General features: G+C 48.9%; 1 protein-coding gene across 1 annotated transcript in view; it reads right to left on the bottom strand.

Annotated features, from left to right (window-relative positions):
- PDCD11 (programmed cell death 11) overlaps nt 1–21992 on the bottom strand; it is a 143282-nt gene that overhangs the window by 21722 nt on the left and 99568 nt on the right. Inside the window, exons 25-31 of the mRNA XM_063961956.1 lie at nt 21102–21279; nt 14854–14907; nt 8981–9103; nt 7908–8030; nt 7667–7820; nt 6745–6858; nt 6119–6271 (exon numbers count right to left, since the gene is read on the bottom strand). Coding sequence (XP_063818026.1) covers nt 6119–6271; nt 6745–6858; nt 7667–7820; nt 7908–8030; nt 8981–9103; nt 14854–14907; nt 21102–21279 — 899 coding nt within the window. The remainder of the gene's footprint in view (nt 1–6118; nt 6272–6744; nt 6859–7666; nt 7821–7907; nt 8031–8980; nt 9104–14853; nt 14908–21101; nt 21280–21992) is intronic.

Here is a 21992-nt window from a genome sequence, read left to right as displayed (position 1 = left end):
AGAAAGATTAGGTACTATCTGGTGTGCACTGGCTCCTCCCTCTATGCCCCTCCTCCAGACCTCAGTTAAGGAAACTGTCCCCGGAAGAGCTGACACAACAAGGAAAGGATTTGGAATCCAGGGTAAGACTCATACCAGCCACACCAATCACACCGTACAACTTGTGATAACCATACCCAGTTAACAGTATGAACAACAACTGAGCCTCAGTAACAGATGGCTCATAACAATAACCCTTTAGTTAAGCAATAACTATATACATGTATTGCAGAGAGTCCGCACTTGGGACGGGCGCCCAGCATCCACTACGGACTACGAGAAATAGAATTACCGGTGAGTAAATTCTTATTTTCTCTGACGTCCTAGTGGATGCTGGGAACTCCGTAAGGACCATGGGGATTATACCAAAGCTCCCAAACGGGCGGGAGAGTGCGGATGACTCTGCAGCACCGAATGAGCAAAGGCAAGGTCCTACTCAGCCAGGGTATCAAACTTGTAGAACTTAGCAAATGTGTTTGAACCCGACCAAGTAGCAGCTCGGCAAAGCTGTAAAGCCGAGACCCCTCGGGCAGCCGCCCAAGAAGAGCCCACCTTCCTTGTGGAATGGGCTTTTACAGATTTAGGATGCGGTAACCCTGCCGCAGAATGAGCTTGCTGAATCGTGTTACAGATCCAGCGCGCAATAGTTTGCTTTGAAGCCGGAGCACCCAGTTTGTTGGGTGCATGCAGGATAAACAGCGAGTCAGTTTTCCTGACTCCAGCCGTCCTGGCTACATAGATTTTCAAAGCCCTGACTACGTCCAGCAACTTGGAAGCCTCCAAGTCCCGAGTAGCCGCAGGCACCACAATAGGTTGGTTCAAATTAAACGCTGATACCACCTTTGGGAGAAATTGGGGACGAGTCCTCAATTCTGCCCTGTCCATATGGAAGATCAGATACGGGCTTTTACATGACAAAGCCGCCAATTCTGACACACGTCTAGCTGAAGCTAAGGCCAACAGCATGACCACCTTCCACGTGAGATACTTTAGCTCCACGGTCCTAAGTGGCTCAAACCAGTGTGATTTCAAGAAACCCAAAACAATGTTAAGATCCCAAGGTGCCACTGGAGGCACAAAAGGGGGCTGAATATGCAGCACTCCCTTAACAAACGTCTGAACTTCATGCAGTGAAGCCAGTTCTTTTTGAAAGAAAATAGATAGGGCCGAAATCTGGACCTTTATGGAACCTAATTTTAGGCCCATAGTCACTCCTGACTGTAGGAAGTGCAGGAATCGACCCAGCTGGAATTCTTCTGTAGGGGCCTTCCTGGCCTCACACCAAGCAACATATTTTCGCCATATACGGTGATAATGTTTTGCTGTCACGTCTTTCCTAGCCTTTATCAGCGTAGGAATAACTTCATCCGGAATGCCCTTTTCCGCTAGGATCCGGCGTTCAACCGCCATGCCGTCAAACGCAGCCGCGGTAAGTCTTGGAACAGACAGGGCCCCTGCTGTAACAGGTCCTTTCTGAGAGGCAGAGGCCATGGGTCCTCTGAGATCATTTCTTGTAGTTCTGGGTACCAAGTTCTTCTTGGCCAATCCGGAACGATGAGTATAGTTCTTACTCCTGTCTTTCTTACTATCCTCAGTACCTTGGGTATGAGAGGAAGAGGAGGGAACACATAAACCGACTGGTACACCCACGGTGTCACTAGTGCGTCCACAGCTATCGCCTGAGGGTCCCGTGACCTGGCGCAATATTTTATTAGCTTTTTGTTGAGGCGGGACGCTATCATGTCCACCTGTGGCAGTTCCCAACGATTTACAATCTGTGTGAAGACTTCTTGATGAAGTCCCCACTCTCCCGGGTGGAGGTCGTGCCTGCTGAGGAAGTCTGCTTCCCAGTTGTCCACTCCCGGAATGAACACTGCTGACAGTGCTAGCACGTGATTCTCCGCCCATCGAAGAATCCTTGTGGCTTCTGCCATTGCCATCCTGCTTCTTGTGCCGCCCTGGCGGTTTACATGGGCGACCGCCGTGATGTTGTCTGACTGAATCAGTACAGATTGGTTTTGAAGCAGGGGCTCTGCTTGACTCAGGGCGTTGTAGATGGCCCTTAGTTCCAATATATTTATGTGTAGAGAAGTCTCCAGACTTGACCACTGTCCCTGAAAGTTTCTTCCCTGAGTGACTGCCCCCCATCCTCGGAGGCTTGCATCCGTGGTCACCAGGATCCAGTCCTGTATGCCGAACCTGCGTCCCTCGAGAAGATGAGCACTCTGCAGCCACCACAGCAGAGACACCCTGGCCCTTGGGGACAGGGTGAGCAACCGATGCATCTGAAGATGCGATCCGGACCATTTGTCCAACAGATCCCACTGAAAGATCCTTGCATGGAACCTGCCGAAGGGAATTGTTTCGTAAGAAGCCACCATCTTTCCCAGGACTCGCGTGCAGTGATGCACCGACACCTGTTTTGGTTTCAGGAGGTCCCTGACCAGAGATGACAATTCCTGGGCCTTCTCCTCCGGGAGAAACACCTTCTTCTGTTCTGTGTCCAGAATCATTCCCAGGAAAAGCAGACGCGTCGCAGGGATCAGCTGCGACTTTGGGATATTCAGAATCCAGCCGTGCTGTTGCAACACTTCCTGAGAGAGTGCTACGCTGACCAACAACTGCTCTTTGGACCTCGCCTTTATGAGGAGGAGATCGTCCAAGTACGGGATAATTATAACTCCCTTTCTTCGAAGGAGTATCATCATTTCGGCCATTACCTTGGTAAATATTCTTGGAGCCGTGGAGAGACCAAACGGCAACGTCTGGAATTGGTAATGACAGTTCTGTACCACAAACCTGAGGTACTCCTGGTGAGGTGGGAAAATGGGGACATGCAAGTAAGCATCCTTGATGTCCAGCGACACCATAAAATCCCCCTCTTCCAGGCTTGCAATAACCGCCCTGAGCGATTCCATTTTGAACTTGAACTTCTTTATATAAGTGTTTAAGGATTTTAACTTCAGGATGGGTCTCACCGAACCGTCCGGTTTCGGTACCACAAACATTGTGGAATAGTAACCCCTGCCCTGTTGAAGGAGGGGGACCTTGATTATCACCTGCTGGAGGTACAGCTTGTGAATTGCCGCCAGTACTACCTCCCTTTTCCTGGGAGCAGCTGGCAAGGCTGATTTGAGGTAACGGCGAGGGGGAGTCGCCTCGAACTCTAGCTTGTATCCCTGAGATACAATTTGTACAACCCATAGATCCACTTGTGAGCGAACCCACTGGTTGCTGAAGTTTCGGAGACGCGCCCCCACCACACGTGGCTCCGCCTGTGGAGCCCCAACGTCATGCGGTGGACTTAGTGGAAGCAGGGGAGGATTTTTGTTCCTGGGAACTGGCTGCCTGGTGCAGCTTCTTTCCTCTACCCTTGCCTCTGGACAGAAAGGATGCTCCTCTGACCCGCTTGCCTTTCTGAGGCCGAAAGGACTGCATTTGATAATACGGTGCTTTCTTAGGCTGGAAGGGAACCTGAGGCAAAAAAGTCGACTTCCCAGCAGTTGCTGTGGATACAAGGTCCGAGAGACCGTCCCCAAATAGTTCCTCACCCTTATAAGGCAAAACCTCCATGTGTTTTTTAGAATCTGCATCACCTGTCCACTGCCGAGTCCATAATACTCTCCTGGCAGAAATGGACATTGCATTAATTCTAGATGCCAGCAGGCAAATGTCCCTCTGTGCATCCCGCATATATAAGACGACGTCTTTTATATGTTCGATGGTTAGCAAAATAGTATCCCTGTCGAGGGAATCAATGTTGTCTGACAGGGTATCAGTCCATGCTGCTGCAGCACTACACATCCAGGCTGAAGCAATAGCAGGTCTCAGTAGAGTACCAGAGTGTGTATACACAGACTTCAGGATAGCTTCCTGCTTTCTATCCGCAGGATCCTTTAGGGCGGCCGTATCCTGAGACGGCAGTGCCACCCTTTTAGATAAGCGTGTTAGCGCCTTGTCCACCCTAGGGGATGTTTCCCAACGTAACCTATCCGTTGGCGGGAAAGGGTACCCCATCAGTAACCTCTTAGAAATCACTAGTTTCTTATCAGGGGAACTCCACGCTTCTTCACACAAATCATTTAATTCATCAGATGGGGGAAAAGTCACTGGCTGCTTTTTCTCCCCAAACATAATACCCTTTTTGGTGGTAACCGGGTTAATATCAGAAATGTGCAATACATCTTTCATTGCAGTAATCATGCATCGGATGGCCTTTGTAGACTGAACATTTGTCTCATCCTCATCCACACTGGAGGAGTCAGACTCCGTGTCGACATCTGTGTCTACCATCAGCTAGCGGGCGTTTATGAGCCCCTGACGGCTTCTGCGTCGCCTGGGCAGGCGCGGGCTGAGACCCCGGCTGTCCCAAGGCTGCTGCGTCATCAAACCTTTTATGTAAGGAGTTGGCACTGTCGGTTAAGACCTTCCACATATCCATCCAATCAGGTGTCGGCCCCGTCGGGGGCGACACCACATGTATCTGCCCCTGCTCCGCCTCCACGTAACCCTCCTCATCAAACATGTCGACACAGCCGTACCGACACACCGCACACACACAGGGAATGCTCAGACTGAGGACAGGACCCCACAAAGTCCTTTGGGGAGACAGAGAGAGAGTATGCCAGCACACACCACAGCGCTATATAACACAGGGATTTACACTGCTAATAAGTGATTTTCCCAATAGCTGCTTGTTTGTATCGATTTGCGCCTAAATTTATGTGCCCCCACTCTCTTTTTAACCCGTCTTGTACCTGGATACTGCAGGGGAGAGCCCGGGGAGCGTGCTTCCAGCGGAGCTGTGAAGGGAAAATGGCGCTGGTGTGCTGAGGAAGAAGGCCCCGCCCCCTCAGCGGCCGGCTTCTGTCCCGCATTTTCTTTACTTTAATGGTGTTTTTTTTTTACACATATACAGTTTGGTGACTGTATTATGTGTATATTTAGCCAAAAGGTAATATAATTGCTGCCCAGGGCGCCCACCCTACAGTGACCGGAGTGTGTGGTGTGCTGTGGGAGCAATGGCGCACAGCTGCAGTGCTGTGCGCTACCTTAATGAAGACCGGAGTCTTCTGCCACCGATTTCATCTCCTTCTTCTGTCTTCTGGCTCTGCAAGGGGGACGGCGGCGCGGCTCCGGGAACGGACGATCGAGGTCAGGCCCTGTGTTCGATCCCTCTGGAGCTAATGGTGTCCAGTAGCCTAAGAAGCACAAGCTAACTGCACGCAGGTAGGTTTGCTTCTCTCCCCTCAGTCCCACGTAGCAGTGAGTCTGTTGCCAGCAGATCTCACTGAAAATAAAAAACCTAACAAATACTTTCTTTCTAGCAAGCTCAGGAGAGCCCACTAGGAGCACCCAGCTCTGGCCGGGCACAGATTCTAACTGAGGTCTGGAGGAGGGGCATAGAGGGAGGAGCCAGTGCACACCAGATAGTACCTAATCTTTTAGAGTGCCCAGTCTCCTGCGGAGCCCGTCTATTCCCCATGGTCCTTACGGAGTTCCCAGCATCCACTAGGACGTCAGAGAAATACACATAATATATTAATAAAAACGTAACAATTCGCTCCTTATCGACTTAGAGAAGGGATCTAAGGCAGCAAACGCCACAATAGAATCTGCAGCTGGTCACTAACGTGGCTGTAGATGGCAATGCAGAATTTTGGAGGGATCTATCACTTGGTGGGATAACAGGAAGGCGAAAATCCTGGGACCTGCAATACTGAAGTCCCAGCACAACCCGAGGGCAACCCCTTCAATTGGTGCCGGTCCTTTACCCTGCTTCCCAGCAGGCCTGACAATTTTCAAATAATCGCGGTAATTTGTCTATGCTCCAGTGTCCCCTTATTGGATGAAGGAGAAAAATGTTATAGATTACACACCTTCTTACAGTCTTCAACTACACGGAATGGAACAGAAGATAGCACTTGTGTACAATGTGATATAACAAAGAATGCAGAACAAAACAAGGAAAGGAAATGCATAACCCAAAATCCTCACCAATCCACTACAAACATAAAACGGCATCCAAGACTTAAATACATCAGAGCTATGCATCAAAGTAAAAGGAGACCAGCGATACCTTGGAGTGTTCTTCAGCTTCATCCTCCTCACTGTCAGAGCTGCTCTCCTTTTTGACCGTTATAGAGGTTTTGAGGGTATTTAAGTCAACATCCCAAGAAAAACCAGAAGACACCTGTAACCGTGAGACTGGAGGCTTGCCACCAGCAACGTCCTGAAGATCACAGAAAGTGACATGCATAAACACCAAGTAGAAGCCAAGGACATTCAATAACATTCCAATAAAAGCAACATTCGTCTGTTCTAATACAAGTTTCTTTCTAGGTGAAGATGAATCTTATGGACAATGGAAAGTTAATTCTGAGGATCATGCAACTCTTCATTGTTTTTCTATATTCCTTGGATCCACAAAGCAATGTGAAATCTCAACACTGGCGGAAACTCTTGTCAGCACATTGCCTATGTTAGGCCCTGCCCTGGCGTACAGCTGTGCCTCTACAGAAGCTGCATTTTCCCTACCGCTGTCCCATAAAGAGAGAAGAGGAGAAGCTGGTGAGAGAGTGTTAGAGGCATGGCTGAATATCAACTGTGAATAAGCAACAAGTTTGTTTCAGGAATAGGAGGGCTTGATAGAACTCTAAAGAAAATGATTGAAAGCACATTTAAAAACCATTAGGACTCACCAACCTTTTTGTTACTTTTTTCATTATATTTGGTTTTATCTTCTGGACCGTGAACCTCAACTCCGCTGTCTTCATCATCCTTAGGCTCCTGGGTTTTCTTAATTCTCTTTTTAGTGTTCTAAATGCAATACAAAATACTAAATACAATGCAAAGCAGTAAAAACACAGTGCCAGCCACCTATGGAAGTACTATAACAGTGGTGGCCCGAGATCAGCCCGAGAACCGGGTGCTGATCTCACCCTGCATGTTAGAATATACGCTATAAATGATTACATATAAATCACACCTTACTATATGTACTTTTTTCAGATAGGAGATGACCATTATGTATTGTAACTATTTCTTGTGCAGATGTGTCGACATACCTCTAGCGTCTTTTCACCCTCTGCCACATTTAGCGCAGTGCCTTTTATCCCCATATATTGCGTCTTAATCACATGGAAGCCACATACAAAGCTGCTCACAGCGTACCAGGGATGCTAGGTTACTACTTATATTGCCAAGTAACTGGTATAAAATGTGTATAAAGTCGCAGATGAAGCATGACTAAATGCCGCAGCCGCTCGCATTGGAAGCTTCTTGTACACAAATCTGTAACTTAGTCGCAGACAGAGGTACAAGTAGCAATAAAGTTGTACGCAATTTACTCGGATCTGCAACACATCAGTGCAAATATATTCATGGATCTGGATCATGCACAGCCTGTCACAGTGCAGCTGCTGAGACCATCCCTGCTCATGGCTCACTGTACTGCACAGAGCCTGAGACACGCTATAAGCACCAAAGCAAGAACGGATCAGTGGGGCAATTGTCTTGCACAAGCAGCAGCTGCAACATGTTTTTTTTGGAAGAGCTCCAAAGCTTTTTTTATTTTTACACTGCTCAGTGCTGCCTTCTGCTGGCCACAGGCATGCCATGTCAGTACCTGCTGTTCACTTTCAGACTCTTTTCTCATCCTCTTCTTGTCACCTTTGTTCTCCCTCAGGGGTAAGTTGGCAGACTTTGGAAAAACATCCAGTTTACCAGTATCCTTGGAAAGGAGTGACAGGCTAACGTGGGGCTTCGCTTCTTTCTTTATACTGAAGGAAAGCATAAAACATTCATATTCGTTACATACATCCCACTACTACAATGCCTTCGGCACAAGAGCACACTGAAGAACTCACTAAATGACTTTCGCAGACAGCAGCTTTCCTTTAGGGAGGTAGGTCTTGTACGTTTCTTGATCCTCAGTATGATAATCTGTGACATTCTGGAACTGAATTTTGCCCACAATAGAACTTGATAACCTGCAATAAGTGGAATTGGAATTAACATGAAAAAAAGAAGAAGAAAGAACCTACAATTTCTTACAAACTGCTCTTTTTGTCGGAATGATATTAGAACAGAGGGTGTGATGCATAAAGCAGTGAATAGAATGAAGAAGTGGACCAGTTGCCCATAGTAACCAATCAGCACCTACCTATAAGTCTATAGAATGTACTTGATAAAGGCTACCTCAAAGCTGGTAACCTCTGCACTCTTCACTGTCTGACTGATCTCCTCCAAAGTCTTACCAACAGCAATATGCTTGTCCCATGCACTCATAAATTCTCTTACAGCTGGAAGATTTCTCTATGGATCCATCACCCCCTTTCTGTAAGAAAGTTCTCACTCTTCAGTCTTCCAATTTCCTATTGACCCCTTGTTCTAGAAAGCCTCTTCCCTATCTGAAGTCTAGTAATACCAGTGTTATAACAGGGCTCTATGTCATACTGTGTCAGCAATGCCCCCTAAGCGACAAGCATGCTGACACTGCCCAGAGTGTGTGGGGGCCACTATGCACAAAGATGTGTAGCACTGCTTGGAGTATCCCTAGGATGCTCGGAGTGGCAGTACATGTAGCAGGGTACCTGCACGTAGCGTCCAAAGGATACTTCGGTGGGCACTGCAGCAGTGATACTGGCTACAAGGCGCCATTCCACCCACCCACGATAGCCAAAAGTAAGGGCCGTGGGGTGGCGACTGTGCTGCCCACATAGCCATCGGTGGCAGCAGGGCTTTTACACCCCTGGTTATGGGCCTTAGTAACAGCATTTTTTTATCATATCACTTCTGTCCCTTCTTCTCTAAGCCCATGACTTAATTCCCAATGAGAAGCTATGCACCATTTTTACAGTCCTATTATTTATATTATTTAATGCCTGTTCATTACCCTTGCATGCCCAGTACCTACACTGGAGAAGCTAAATATACCTACCGCAAAAAGACTCCTTTGTCTGTAATCGCATCAATAAAACCAGAAAGCAGCTGTCCTTTCTGCAGACTGTCAATGGAAGAGATTTCTTTGTCTATCACTTTAATGTTGGAGCCAGGATTTGTGCTGCATGAGAAGAGGTGGAAAGAACGTTGTAACCACAAATTTACTCATCAAGCTACAGTTCTGTATTAGAGTACATTTGCTTGTAACTTCAGCAAGAGGTGAGATACTGGAGTATCGCAGTTAAAATAAGATTTTAAACCTACCGGTAAATCTTTTTCTCCTAGTCCATAGAGGATGCTAGGGACTCCGTAAGGACCATGGGGTATAGACGGGCTCCTCAGGAGACATGGGCACTCTAAAGACTTTAGATGGGTGTGCACTGGCTCCTCCCTCTATGCCCCTCCTCCAGACCTCAGTTAAAGAACTGAGGAGACGGACAGTACGAGGAAAGGATTTTTGTTAATCTAAGGGCAAGATACATACCAGCCCACACCATCCAACATGGAATATACGAACCAGTTAACAGTATGAAACAAAACCGCATTTGCCAGAGACTGATCAAAACTGTAACATAACCCTTATGTAATCAATAACTATATACAAGCCTTGCAGAATTTAGTCCGCACTGGGACGGGCGCCCAGCATCCTCTACGGACTAGGAGAAAAAGATTTACCGGTAGGATTAAAATCTTATTTTCTCTTACGTCCTAGAGGATGCTGGGGACTCCGTAAGGACCATGGGGATTATACCAAAGCTCCAGACCGGGCGGGAGAGTGCGGATGACTCTGCAGCACCGATTGAGCAAACATGAGGTCCTCATCAGCCAAGGTATCAAACTTATAGAATTTAGCAAAAGTGTTTGAACCCGACCAAGTAGCTGCTCGGCAAAGTTGTAATGCCGATACACCTCGGCCAGCCGGCCAAGAAGAACCCACCTTCCTAGTGGAATGGGCCTTTACCGAATTTAGTAACGGCAATCCAGCCGTAGAATGAGCCTGCTGAATCGTGTTACAGATCCAGCGGGCAATAGTCTGTTTAGAAGCAGGAGCGCCAACCTTATTGGCTGCATACAGGACAAACAGTGCCTCTGTTTTCCTAACCCGAGACGTCCTGGCTACATAAACTTTTAAGGCCCTGACTACATCAAGAGACTTGGAATCCTCCAAGTCACCCGTAGCCACAGGCACCACAATAGGTTGGTTCATATGAAACGATGAAACCACCTTAGGCAGAAATTGAGGACGAGTCCTCAACTCTGCTCTATCCACATGGAAAATCAGATAGGGGATTTTGTAAGACAAAGCCGCCAATTCGCAGATGCCAAGGATAACAACATGACCACTTTCCAAGTGAGAAATTTTAACTCCACTGTTTGAAGAGGTTCAACCAGTGTGACTTAAGGAACTGTAACACCACATTAAGGTCCCATGGCGCCACTGGGGGCACAAAAGGAGGCTGGATGTGCAGCACTCCCTTTACAAAAGTCTGGACTTCTGTGAGAGAAGCCAATTCCTTCTGAAAGAATACTGACAGGGCCGAAATCTGCACCTTAATGGAGCCTAACTTTAGGCCCATATCCACTCCTGTCTGCAGAAAGTGGAGAAAACGGCCCAGGTGGAAATCTTCCGTAGGAGCATTCTTGGCTTCACACCAAGATACATATTTCCTCCAGATACGGTGATGTTTCGCCGTCACCTCCTTCCCCGCTTTTATCAGAGTAGGGATGACTTCCCCCGAAATACCTATCCTAGCTAGGATTTGGCGTTCAACCGCCATGCCGTCAAACGTAACCGCGGTAAGTCTTGGAACACGCAGGGCCCCTGCTGCAACTGGGAGGAAGTGGCCACGGATCTTTTGTGAACATTTCCTGAAGATCTGAATACCAGGCCCTTCGAGGCCAATCCGGAACAATGAGTATTGTCTGGACTCTTTCGTCTTATGATTCTCAGTATTTTTGAGATGAGTGGAAGAGGAGGGAATACATAGACCGACTGAAACACTCAGGGCGTCTACTGCTACAGCCTGAGGGTCCCTTGACCTGGAACAATACCTCCGAAGTTTCTTGTTGAGGCGTGACGCCATCATGTCTATTTGAGGAAGCCCCCAACGACTTATCATCTCTGCAAAAACTTCTTGATGAAGACCCCACTCTCCTGGATGGAGATAGTGTCTGCTGAGGAAGTCTGCTTCCCAGTTGTCCACTCCCGGAATGAAGACTTCTGACAGCGCGCTTACGTGATTTTCCGCCCAGCGAAGAATCCTGGTGGCTTCCGCCATTGCCACTCTGCTCCTTGTCCCGCCTTGGCGGTTTACATGAGCCACTGCTGTAACGTTGTCCGATTGAATCAGAACAGGTAGGTCGCGAAGAAGAGTCTCCGCTTGTCGTAGGCCATTGTACATGGCCCTTAATTCCAGCACGTTGATGTGTAGACAAGCCTCCTGGCTTGACCACAGTCCCTGAAAGTTTCTTCCTTGTGTGACTGCTCCCCATCCTCGGAGGCTCGCGTCCGTGGTTACCAGAACCCAGTCTTGAATGCCGAACCTGCGACCCTCTAGGAGAGTACTCTGCAGCCACCACAGGAGAGACACCATGCAGCTTATTTTCCGATGTATTTGTAGATGGGACCCCGACCACTTGTCCAGAAGGTCCCATTGAAATGTCCTCGCATGGAACCTGCCGAAGGGGATGGCCTCGTAGGCCGCCACCATCTTTCCCAGTACTCGAGTGCATTGATGAACTGACACTCTTTTTGGCTTTAACAGGTCTCTGACCATGCTCTGGAGTTCCTGGGCTTTTTCCGTTGGGAGAAAAACCCTCTTCTTTTCCGTGTCCAGAATCATGCCTAAAAATGATAGCCGAGTCGTTGGAATCAACTTTGGTAGATTTAGGATCCAGCCGTGTTGCTGCAGCACTCTCAGAGAGAGTGACACGCTTTTCAGCAACTGATCTATCGATCTCGCTTTTATCAGGAGATCGTCCAAGTATGGGATAATTGTGTCTACTTGCCTGCGTAGGAGCACCATCATTTCCGCCATTACCTTGGTGAAAATCCTCCGGGCCGTGGACAGCCCAAACGGCAACGTCTGAAACTGGTAATGACAGTCCTGTACAGCGAATCTCAGGTAGCCTGATGAGGAGGATAAATGGGGACATGAAGGTATGCATCCTTTATGTCTAGTGATACCATAAAATCCCCCCCTTCCAGGCTGGAGATCACTGCTCGGAGAGATTCCATCTTGAATTTGAACCTTTTTAGATACAGGTTTAGGGATTTTAGATTCAGAATGGGTCTGACCGAGCCATCCGGTTTCGGGACCACAAATAGGGTTGAATAGTACCCTTTCCCCTGTTGTATTAGGGGAATCTTGATAATTACCTGCTGTCGACACAGCTTTTGTATTGCAGCTAAAACTATTTCCCTCTCTGGGGGAGAAGCTGGCAAAGCCGACTTGAAAAATCGGCGAAGAGGCACTTCTTCGAATTCCAGTTTGTAGCCTTGGGATACAATTTCTATCGCCCAAGGATCCAAATCTGACAGAACCCAGACCTGGCTGAAGAGTCGAAGACGTGCCCCCACCGGCGCGGACTCCCGCAGTGGAGCCCCAGCGTCATGCGGTGGATTTTGTAGAAGCCGGGGAGGTCTTCTGTTCCTGGGAACTAGCCGTAGCAGGCATTCTTTTCCCTCTACCCTTACCTCTGGCGAGGAAGGAAGAGCCCCGACCTCTTCTGGACTTATGCGACGGACTGCATCTAAGGTGTTTTCTTTTGCTGTGGGGGAACATAAGGCAAAAAAGATTTACCCGCGGTAGCTGTGGAAACCAGGTCCGCGAGGCCCTCCCCAAATAAAACCTCACCCTTGTAAGGCAAAGTTTCCATATGTCTCTTTGAATCGGCATCACCCGTCCATCGGCGGGTCCACAGGGCTCGCCTAGCAGAAATTGCCATGGCCTTGGCTCTTGAACCCAACGTCTCTCGCAGCGTTTCTCATATATTACGCTGCGTCTTTAATATGACCCAAGGTCAATAAAATGCTATCCTTATCTAGGGTGTCAATGTCAGATGACAAGTTATCTGCCCATGCTGCTATTGCGCTACATACCCATGCCGACGCTACTGCCGGTCTGAGCAAGGCACCCGTATGTGTATAAATTGATTTTAAGGTAGTCTCCTGTCTGCGATCAGCAGGATCCTTGAGGCTGCCGTGTCTGGAGACGGTAGCGCCACCTTTTTGGACAAGCGCGTTAAAGCCTTGTCCACCCTGGGCGAGGATTCCCACCGTAACCTGTCCTGTGCGGGGAAAGGATACGCCATAAGAATTCTCTTGGGAATCTGCAGTTTCTTGTCCGGAGTTTCCCAAGCTTTTTCAAATAAAGCGTTCAGCTCATGAGATGGGGGAAAGGTTACCTCAGGTTTCTTTTCCTTAAACAAGCATACCTTCGTGTCAGGCACCGAGGGGTCCTCTGTGATAAGCAAAATATCTTTTATTGCAATAATCATATAATGAATACTTTTGGCCACCCTTGGGTGTAACCTCGCATCATCGTAGTCGACACTGGAGTCAGAATCCGTGTCTGCTACCTGGGACAGGGGACGTTTATGAGAGCCCGAAGGGCCTTGTGACACAGTCAAAGCCATGGATTGACTCCCTGCTTTTTCTCTGGACTCTGCTTTGTCCAATCTTTTATGTAATAAAGACACATTTGCATTTAAAACATTCCACATATCCAACCAATCAGGTGTCGCCGATGGAGACACCACAATCATCTGCTCCACCTCCTCCTTAGACGAGCCTTCCGCTTCAGACATGTCGACACACACATACTGAAACCCCCACACACACTGGGATATACAATTATGGGGACAACTCCCCAATAAGGCCCTTTGGAGAGACAGAGAGAGAGTATGCCAGCACACACCCAGCGTCACTGGACACTGGAATAAAATCCCAGACTGTACAGCGTTCTTTTATAGAATAAATAATACACTCACTCCGCCAATTAAATGTGCCCCCCCCCCTGCCCCTCTTTTTTGCCCTCTGTACTTGCTCAGCAGGGGAGAGTCCGGGGAGCAGTTCTCTGCAGCTTGCTGTGGAGAAAAATGGCGCTGGTTAGTGCTGGAGGACCAAGCTCCGCCCCCTCAACGGCGGGCTTCGGTCCCGCTCAAATTCGTTATACTGGCGGGGGGTTTTCAATATACTGCCTCCGCAGTATCTAATTTATTAGCCAGTGTCCCTTGAGGTTAATATTGCTGCCCAGGGCGCACCTCCTGCGCCCTGCACCCGTACAGTGCCTTCTGTGTGTGTGTGCATGTGTGGGAGCAATGGCGCGCAGCGTTACCGCTGTGCGGTACCTCAGTGAAGATCTGAAGTCTTCTACCGCCTGTGAAGTCTTCTTTCTTTTTATACTCACCCGGCTTCTATCTTACGGCTCTGTGGAGGAGGACGGCGGCGCGGCTCCGGGACGAACAGCGAGGACGACACCTGTGTTCCGACCCTCTGGAGCTAATGGTGTCCAGTAGCCTAAGAAGCAGAGCCTCTGTTAAGTAGGTCTGCTTCTCTCCCCTCAGTCCCACGATGCAGGGAGCCTGTTGCCAGCAGTGCTCCCTGAAAATAAAAAACCCAACAAAAAGTATTTTCAGAGAAATTCAGTAGAGCTCCCCTGCAGTGCATCCAGTCTCCTCTGGGCACAGGATCTAACTGAGGTCTGGAGGAGGGGCATAGAGGGAGGAGCCAGTGCACACCCATCTAAAGTCTTTAGAGTGCCCATGTCTCCTGCGGAGCCCGTCTATACCCCATGGTCCTTACTGAGTCCCCAGCATCCTCTAGGACGTAAGAGAAAAACATTTACTGTAGTTCGACACTTTGCTTACCGAGACTTCCTAAGGGAGACCTTAATCGGCGTTGAAGCAGAGAGGATGCAACATCTGGATTAGGAGGACAAAATGACAATGAAGCAGGTTACTTTTAGCAGTTTGTAGGAAATGCTGAATGTAGTTTTAATAGCATAATAGTACACTAGCAAGATAACCTAGTCAGTATTCGGTCTTTAACACTTAAAGGGACCTAGTCTAGCACAGATGATTAGAGGCTATGGGCTGTTATGAGAGTAAAAAAAAAACATGCATCTGGAGTTGACGTCTAATTCCCAGAAAGGTTCAGGCAGTGGTATTATATAGATGCAGGAATAAGAGCAGTATGCCATAGATACAAAATAATGTCACCATTACTTGCTATGTGTAACTTAGATCCATCTGAGGCACAAATATACTCTCACAGGATCTGCCCCCACCCTCCCCCCTTCCCCGAAATCATCTGTACTTTGATATATCAGGATTTTGGTACTTACCGATAAATCCCTTTCTCCGATTCCACAGGGGCCACTGGAGCGTAGTTACAATGGGGAAATAGTAGGCAGTAATTGGGAGCTGGCACTTTAAAATTCTCACACTGTGGCTAGCTCCTCCCCTACTATCTCCCCTCCAAGCCAGTCTACGTAAAACTGTGCCCGAGGAGAGCTGGAATAAACAAACCGTAAGGTAGAGGAGGTTAATGAAGCCCTGTAAACCAGGATAACACAAAACCAACCTGGAACAGAACCTAACAAACAACCGGCTAGCCCGAACTCAACAAGCAGTCATATGGTGATCTGCAAACCGTTAAGCAAAAAACAAGGAGGAACAGCGCTGGGTGGGCGTCCAGTGGCCCCTATGGAATCGGAGAAAGGGATTTATCGGTAAGTACCAAAATCCTGATTTCTCCTTCATCCACTAGGGACCACTGGAGCGTAGTTACAATGGGGACGTCCCAGAGCTCCCAAATCGGGTGGGAGAGCGCTGAGAGTCCTGTAAAACCGCTCGGCCAAACTGTGATGCAGAGGCCGCAAAATTGTCAAACTTGTAGAATTTGACAAAACGAATGTCGGTCCGACCAAGTAGCCGCCCGACAAAGTATTCATGGAGACCCCACGGGCAGCTGCCCCCGAAGGTCCCACCACGCGCGTAAAGTGCGCTGAAATGGTCAGATGTATGCAACAGCCCAGCATATGCTGGGACCCCGGCTACTAAGTACGGGAGCATCGTACAGAATAAAGAAGAAAAAACCCTTCGTCAAATAGCCTAAGACCTCTGTAAAGAGAGTCAGCGAGCCCTGACAACAGTCAAAGAGGACCGAAAAACACTAGTGTCAGATTTATATGAAAAACGGACCTCCCCTTTGGAAGAAACGACCGCTGAGGCCGAAGCTCAGCCGGGGGAGTAGCTAATAGACTACTCCCTGAAAGAGAGCCCGAACTTTCGGCCGCCAGGCTAATTTCTTTTGGAAGAAAAACGAAAAAGGCAGAGACCTAAAATTCAGGTCAATGTGGTTTGAAGCGCAGCGGAGCAAAACCTCCCAGAGAAACCAAAGATGACGGCTGAATGGCAACTGAAAGAAGGAAAACCCCCTTTTATCCTTATTATGTCCCATACAGTTTTCCAAAAGTGGCAAAAGCGAGAAGAGGTAACAGACTTCTGAAATCGGGGCCTAGTAGGCCTAACCGAACTAGGGAACTCCTCCCTTCTGAGGTCTCGTGAACAGTCACACGGTTAAATGAAACCAGTGTAAGATTGAACAAAGAAAAGGACCCTGTTGAAGTAGACAGTCCAGTCGAGGTAGGAGCCAAGGCTCCTCTACTGACAACAGGTGTAGCCGTATCTTCAAGTCATGGGTGGCCCAACCAGAGCCACCGAGAGGACTAGCACGCATATTCCCCTCCTGTGTTACCGAAAGTGAGGTAGAAATAGAAAAGGAGGCAGGATAGAATAACCAGAAACTCCCAGGAGCCCTGAGGGCATCCGCGGCTACTGCCACCAGAGCTCACGTCCGTGAGTAGTAAAGAGTTAAAGAATCAGTCAGAACGCCCTGAGGTAGATTCGAAATCTCCGCCCACAGCAGACCAGCTGACAAAACTCCGGGGAATGTTCCCTCACCCAGGAGTCTGACCTGGTGGCCTGACCTGGGAAGAAGATTGTTGTCACCCGCTCAGAGGGGAATGTAGGCGACCACTCATTGCGTCGCAACTTGTGTTGAGAAAACGTCTAAGAGGAGCATAAATTGGATCTGTGTCGAACCAGAAGCTCCTGGATCCTCCGGATCTTCAGAAGACACGTAATGTACAGAGTGGGATAGTAGCAGTAGATTGTCCCATTAGGGAACCAACGTCACCCCCTTGAAAAAGAGTTATTCTGTGATCTTCCTGAACCCTGTGGGAGCGGAAGAGAGACCGAAAGGAAAGGACTTACAGTGAAAATGAGAATCCTGTAATGCGATTGAGTAAAGCCCGATGAGGAAACCCAACGGAAATCAGTAAACAGGCATCCCCGAAGACAAGGGACGCGTAAAACTCCCTTCCTTGTTTAAACTAGCAATCACAGACTGAAAGGATTCTAAGGCCAGAATAGGCCTGGCCGAGCCAACTGGCTTCGGAACGTGAAAAAACCAAAGGCCTGAGAACTGTCTCGATTCAAATGATATGTAAAAAACAGGGATCAACACCCTTTGCGGTTAGAAGCATATGGAGCGCCGCCTGCAGTATGACTCTCTTGTCATCGTAAATCGGCCGACCCCTGCCGAGGGACTCCCGAGACGGTTGTACTCCAAAATCTAGTCTGTAACCGCCCAAGCCTTCTTCCACCGACCTGCGCCCACCCTGGGACCCTCCAGGTGGTAGGAAAGTCTGAGCTGTAGTGTGTGTATAGGATGATGTAAAATCAGACTGGACCGAGGTTGTTGAACCTCTGCTTCAGCTTTTTTTTTTTTTTTTTTGAGATCCCCTGGCGACGGAGATATCGCCCGTGTGGAGTCGAAAGTTTGAAAGGGCACGGTAAAACTCTAAAGGAAAGACCGGTAAAGGTCTGTCTTGGAGCTGAGGCAGAAGTAGGAGAAAGCAAAGTGGACTTACCTCCAATGGTTCAAGAAATCCTGCAGAAAGTTCCTTCCCCTGAACCATCTGCCCCGTAGGATTTCATGTTCACCTGTCACTGTCGCAGTCCCAGAGGTCGTCGGGTTAAGACAGCCCAAGCGAAAATGCAGGTTCCGAGTCTGTAGACGTGGAGACCTCCAAAGAACATAAAGCAGAATCGTGATTCTGACCGTACCAAAGTATCAATTGATCCTGATGCGAAACATCCTGTAACCTAGAGGACAATTGTTCCACAACCTACCTGCTCCGGACAAGGTAGAACCCTGCTGCCGTATATGTCTTCGATGGGTCCCTGAGCAAGGTTGCCTCAGGAAAACGGCAGCTTGTTGGACCGGCGATACATCGAGGGGTATACCCTGGAAAGGTACTGATACCATTTCCTGCCGTCTGCGGGGAAAGGATAGGAAAAAAAAAACATTGTTTGATACCTGAAATTGTGTATTCGGGCGTCTGCCGGCCGTCTACCGGAGCCTGGCCAGCTCATCCGAAACTGGACCAGTCGCTGTCATTTCGTCATCGGCGTTGAACCCTGATGGACTTGACGTGTCCGCCTCCTTTACCTGCAGTCTCAGACGAACTGCTGTATAATGCACCTGGATATTCTGAGACACTGGTTCAGACTCCACAGAAAACAGACATCATCAGTATTGTAACATGGAAGGTTAGCAAGGTTCCTTTAGAAACCTGGAGAGGTGAAATGACGTACAAGGTCTCTGGTTAACAGTGACATTACCTGCATAATCTGAGCTGTTCAAACAGGAGTGTCCTGCAGGTGCGTGGAGGGCTATGCAGATGGCTCCACCGCATGCTTCACACCTAAGAGGGAATTCTTTGACTATCCCAGGTGAGACAAACGAAAGGAGAAAAGGTGGGTTAAACAAACACAGCCCTATGTAAGGTCTGCACTATAATGTGTGACCGACACGATTCAAATAAACTTTCTGGAGCAGCGGAGACCTGAACCAGTAGCGCTGCGCTGTGGGACAGGAGTCTTAGCCCTAGGCTATAGGAGCTCTCCTTAAAGTTTTGTTTGGATTCAAACCCCTGTTCAGATACCCGCTACTAGCGTACTGAGCCACAGCGCTATTTGTCTGATGCCTTACACACATTCCCCAAATTACAAATAGCATTAGTAACTAGTGACACCAAGGAATAATAAAGGGAAGGCAACACCCCGCCCTGTATTGTACCGCTAATTAAGGTGCACCAGATGTTTCTCGGAGGTTCCGCTGGCTTTTCAAAATGGTGACCAGCCTGTGAGAAAAGATGGGGGAAAATGTTATGTGGCAAGGTGAGGTATTCTGTTATTAGAAAACATTGCGGAAGTGTTTGTTTTATCCCCTATATATGGTATTGTATGGATATATCTATATACATACCCACACACACTTAAATATATATATACAAACATATCTATATATATATCTCACACCACAGTGAACCCATGCACCTAATAGGGTAGATAAATACTGTGCACCTAATAGGGTAGATAAATACTGTGTATTTGTAGGTAAAGAAATACTGCACAGTAGATTTTTAATTATTAATGAGCTGAGTCCCAGCTCCTGTAATAGAGCAGGTTTCCTGATCTAAATGTCTGAAATGCCTGGCAGAGGACTCCCCTGCAGGGAGGAATGTAGCCAATGCAAGATGTAACAAATATTTCTGCAGCACACTGCACAGAAAAGCTAAACATCCCAGAGACAGGTGTGTTGCCTAGAGACCATGAGAGCTGGGAGCCGCCGAGGGGGAATAAGCTTCACCCCCCCCCTCCCCCCTCATACATGTTAAGAATCCTTCCTGCGCAGCCAGGAGAGGAAAGGAGCTTTCAGCGGGATGGGGAGCGGGGGACTGTGGAGCGGCGTCTCGTCATGCAGCGGCCGGGGAGCGGAGAAAGCCCGCTGTACAGAGCGGGAGTTAGCTCCGCCCTAGTTCTTGGTGGCCGCTGCTGTCTCAGTGCATCCCCCGGCCGCCTGTATGCTGCGGCCGGGGAGCGGTGTGCGGCCGGGGAGCGGAGAGCCTGAGCCCGCCGAACAGAGCGGGAGTTAGCACCGCCCCCTCGTTCTTGATGGCCGCTGCTGTGCTTTCTCCCTGCATCCCCCGGCCGCCTGTATGCTGCGGCCGGGGAGCGGTGTGCGGCCGGGGAGCGGAGATCTGAGCCCGCCGAACAGAGCGGGAGTTAGCTACGCCCCCCTCCGGTCACTTATCAAATTAAAAACCACATTATCCCCCGGCTGCCTGTAAGTGTGTATGCTGCAGCCGGGGAGTATAAATGTATCACCCGGCTGCCTGTATGCTGCAGCCTGGGAGTGAAGAGCGTTGAGCCCGCTTACAGAGCAGGCTGAAGCTCCGCCCCCCACATAATGGCGCCAATTTCAAATCAGTAAGTGCGCCTTTTATGCACTCCAGCCTGGCTATGACTGGAGAGTATAGGAGAGCCTTGTATTAAAACACTGAAAAATGTAAAAACATACATCAGTCTGGGGAGATTGTACTCACTGCTTCCTTCCGTCAGGCGTTTCGACCCAGCGGCCCCAACACGCGCCGCACGCAGCGGTGTCCGGCCGGAATCTTCTGTGGTGGAGCGGCCCCGACACGCGCCGCACGCAGCGGTGTCCGACCACGTATACTCACCGCTGCCATGCTGCCGGAATCTTCTGCTGGATGGAGTGTCCCCGACACGCGCCGCACGCAGCGGTGTCCGGCCAACTCAGGAGAGCTCAGTGTCTCCCTCAGCCGGGGCCCATCCCGAGCCGCATGCAGCTGCGATGGGACCCCGCCGGCAGCTCCCGCGGTGCAGACTGGCAGTGGCAGAGCTGCCAGTCTGTGCGTGTGTGAAAGAAAAATAAAATAATAAAGAAAAAGGAAAAAATTCTTCAGCTAAACCCAAGTGAACCAGCTCTCTCGGGCACTAAACTAAGACTGGCTTGGAGGGGAGATAGTAGGGGAGGAGCTAGCCACAGTGTGAGAATTTTAAAGTGCCAGCTCCCAATTACTGCCTACTATTTCCCCATTGTAACTACGCTCCAGTGGCCCCTAGTGGATGAAGGAGAAACAAGGTTTTACCTGATTTGTATACAGTAGATACAAAACATCCTCTCCTCCTGCAGGCATAAATTCTCACATATCTGACAAACTTAAACAAAATGATTCTCTGACCTTACAAACATTCCAATCTTAAAGATTTTCACAGGGGCCTGAGCGTAGCAGTCCCCTAAATCTGGGAGGCCGGCCTTCCCAGTCTTGCCAAATGGAAGTCCTATGCACAAGCCCTCGGCTCGTGTTATCTTCTTTACACGCCCAAGAGTTACACAGCCATCCGCCAGAGTGTACACGTCTATAGGGAGAACAAACAGCAAGACAGTTATCATTGGAAGTATTTCTACCGTCTACCATCAATTTCTATGTTAGCTTCAAGAGAACTTTAGTAGGCATCTGCTATGTGGTTCTCTGTCCGGCCTACGGCTGGAGAATGCAAATTCGATGCCAGCCAGAAATACGGTCCTGTCCTGTCCACTCACAGCTCACTGGACACTTTCCAGGAAATGCATGAAGCAGCACTAGGCAGGGGTTGGGTTCGAAATCCCAAAGCGCAAAATTCTGACAGATCCTCGTAAGTTTTTTCACCCTACTCCTAAACCCACCCCCGCCGTAGCCTAACCTTAGCCACCCCACCCTCCACACCCTAACCTTTACCCCAACCCTCATAGGTGACCCAAAAGGATTCTGACTGTTAGGTTCCCAATTTGATATGTTAGTGGAAAGCGCTAATTGAATTAAAAAATGTTATTAGTGGGTGAATGGTATATAAAGCTAAAAAAGGGAATTATGTAAAAATAAAACAAGCGGTACCTGAGGATTGGCGGCGCTGAGTCCCGCTGCGTCCAGCGGGCTGTAGGCGCACTGATGTTCTCCGGCTCCCGTCACCGCTGCTGACAGCGGGTTGTGTTGCGGCCGATGTCCTGGCCGTGCGGTGGGCTTTCTTTCTCCTTAGTGAACGCAGCGGGACTCAGTCAGAATCCTCACCATCCGCTGCACTCAGGATCAGAG

The sequence above is a fragment of the Pseudophryne corroboree genome, chromosome 3 (genome assembly GCF_028390025.1).
Source record: "Pseudophryne corroboree isolate aPseCor3 chromosome 3, aPseCor3.hap2, whole genome shotgun sequence".
Classification (NCBI taxonomy): domain Eukaryota; kingdom Metazoa; phylum Chordata; class Amphibia; order Anura; family Myobatrachidae; genus Pseudophryne; species Pseudophryne corroboree.
This window is presented reverse-complemented; position numbering and strand designations above follow the sequence as displayed.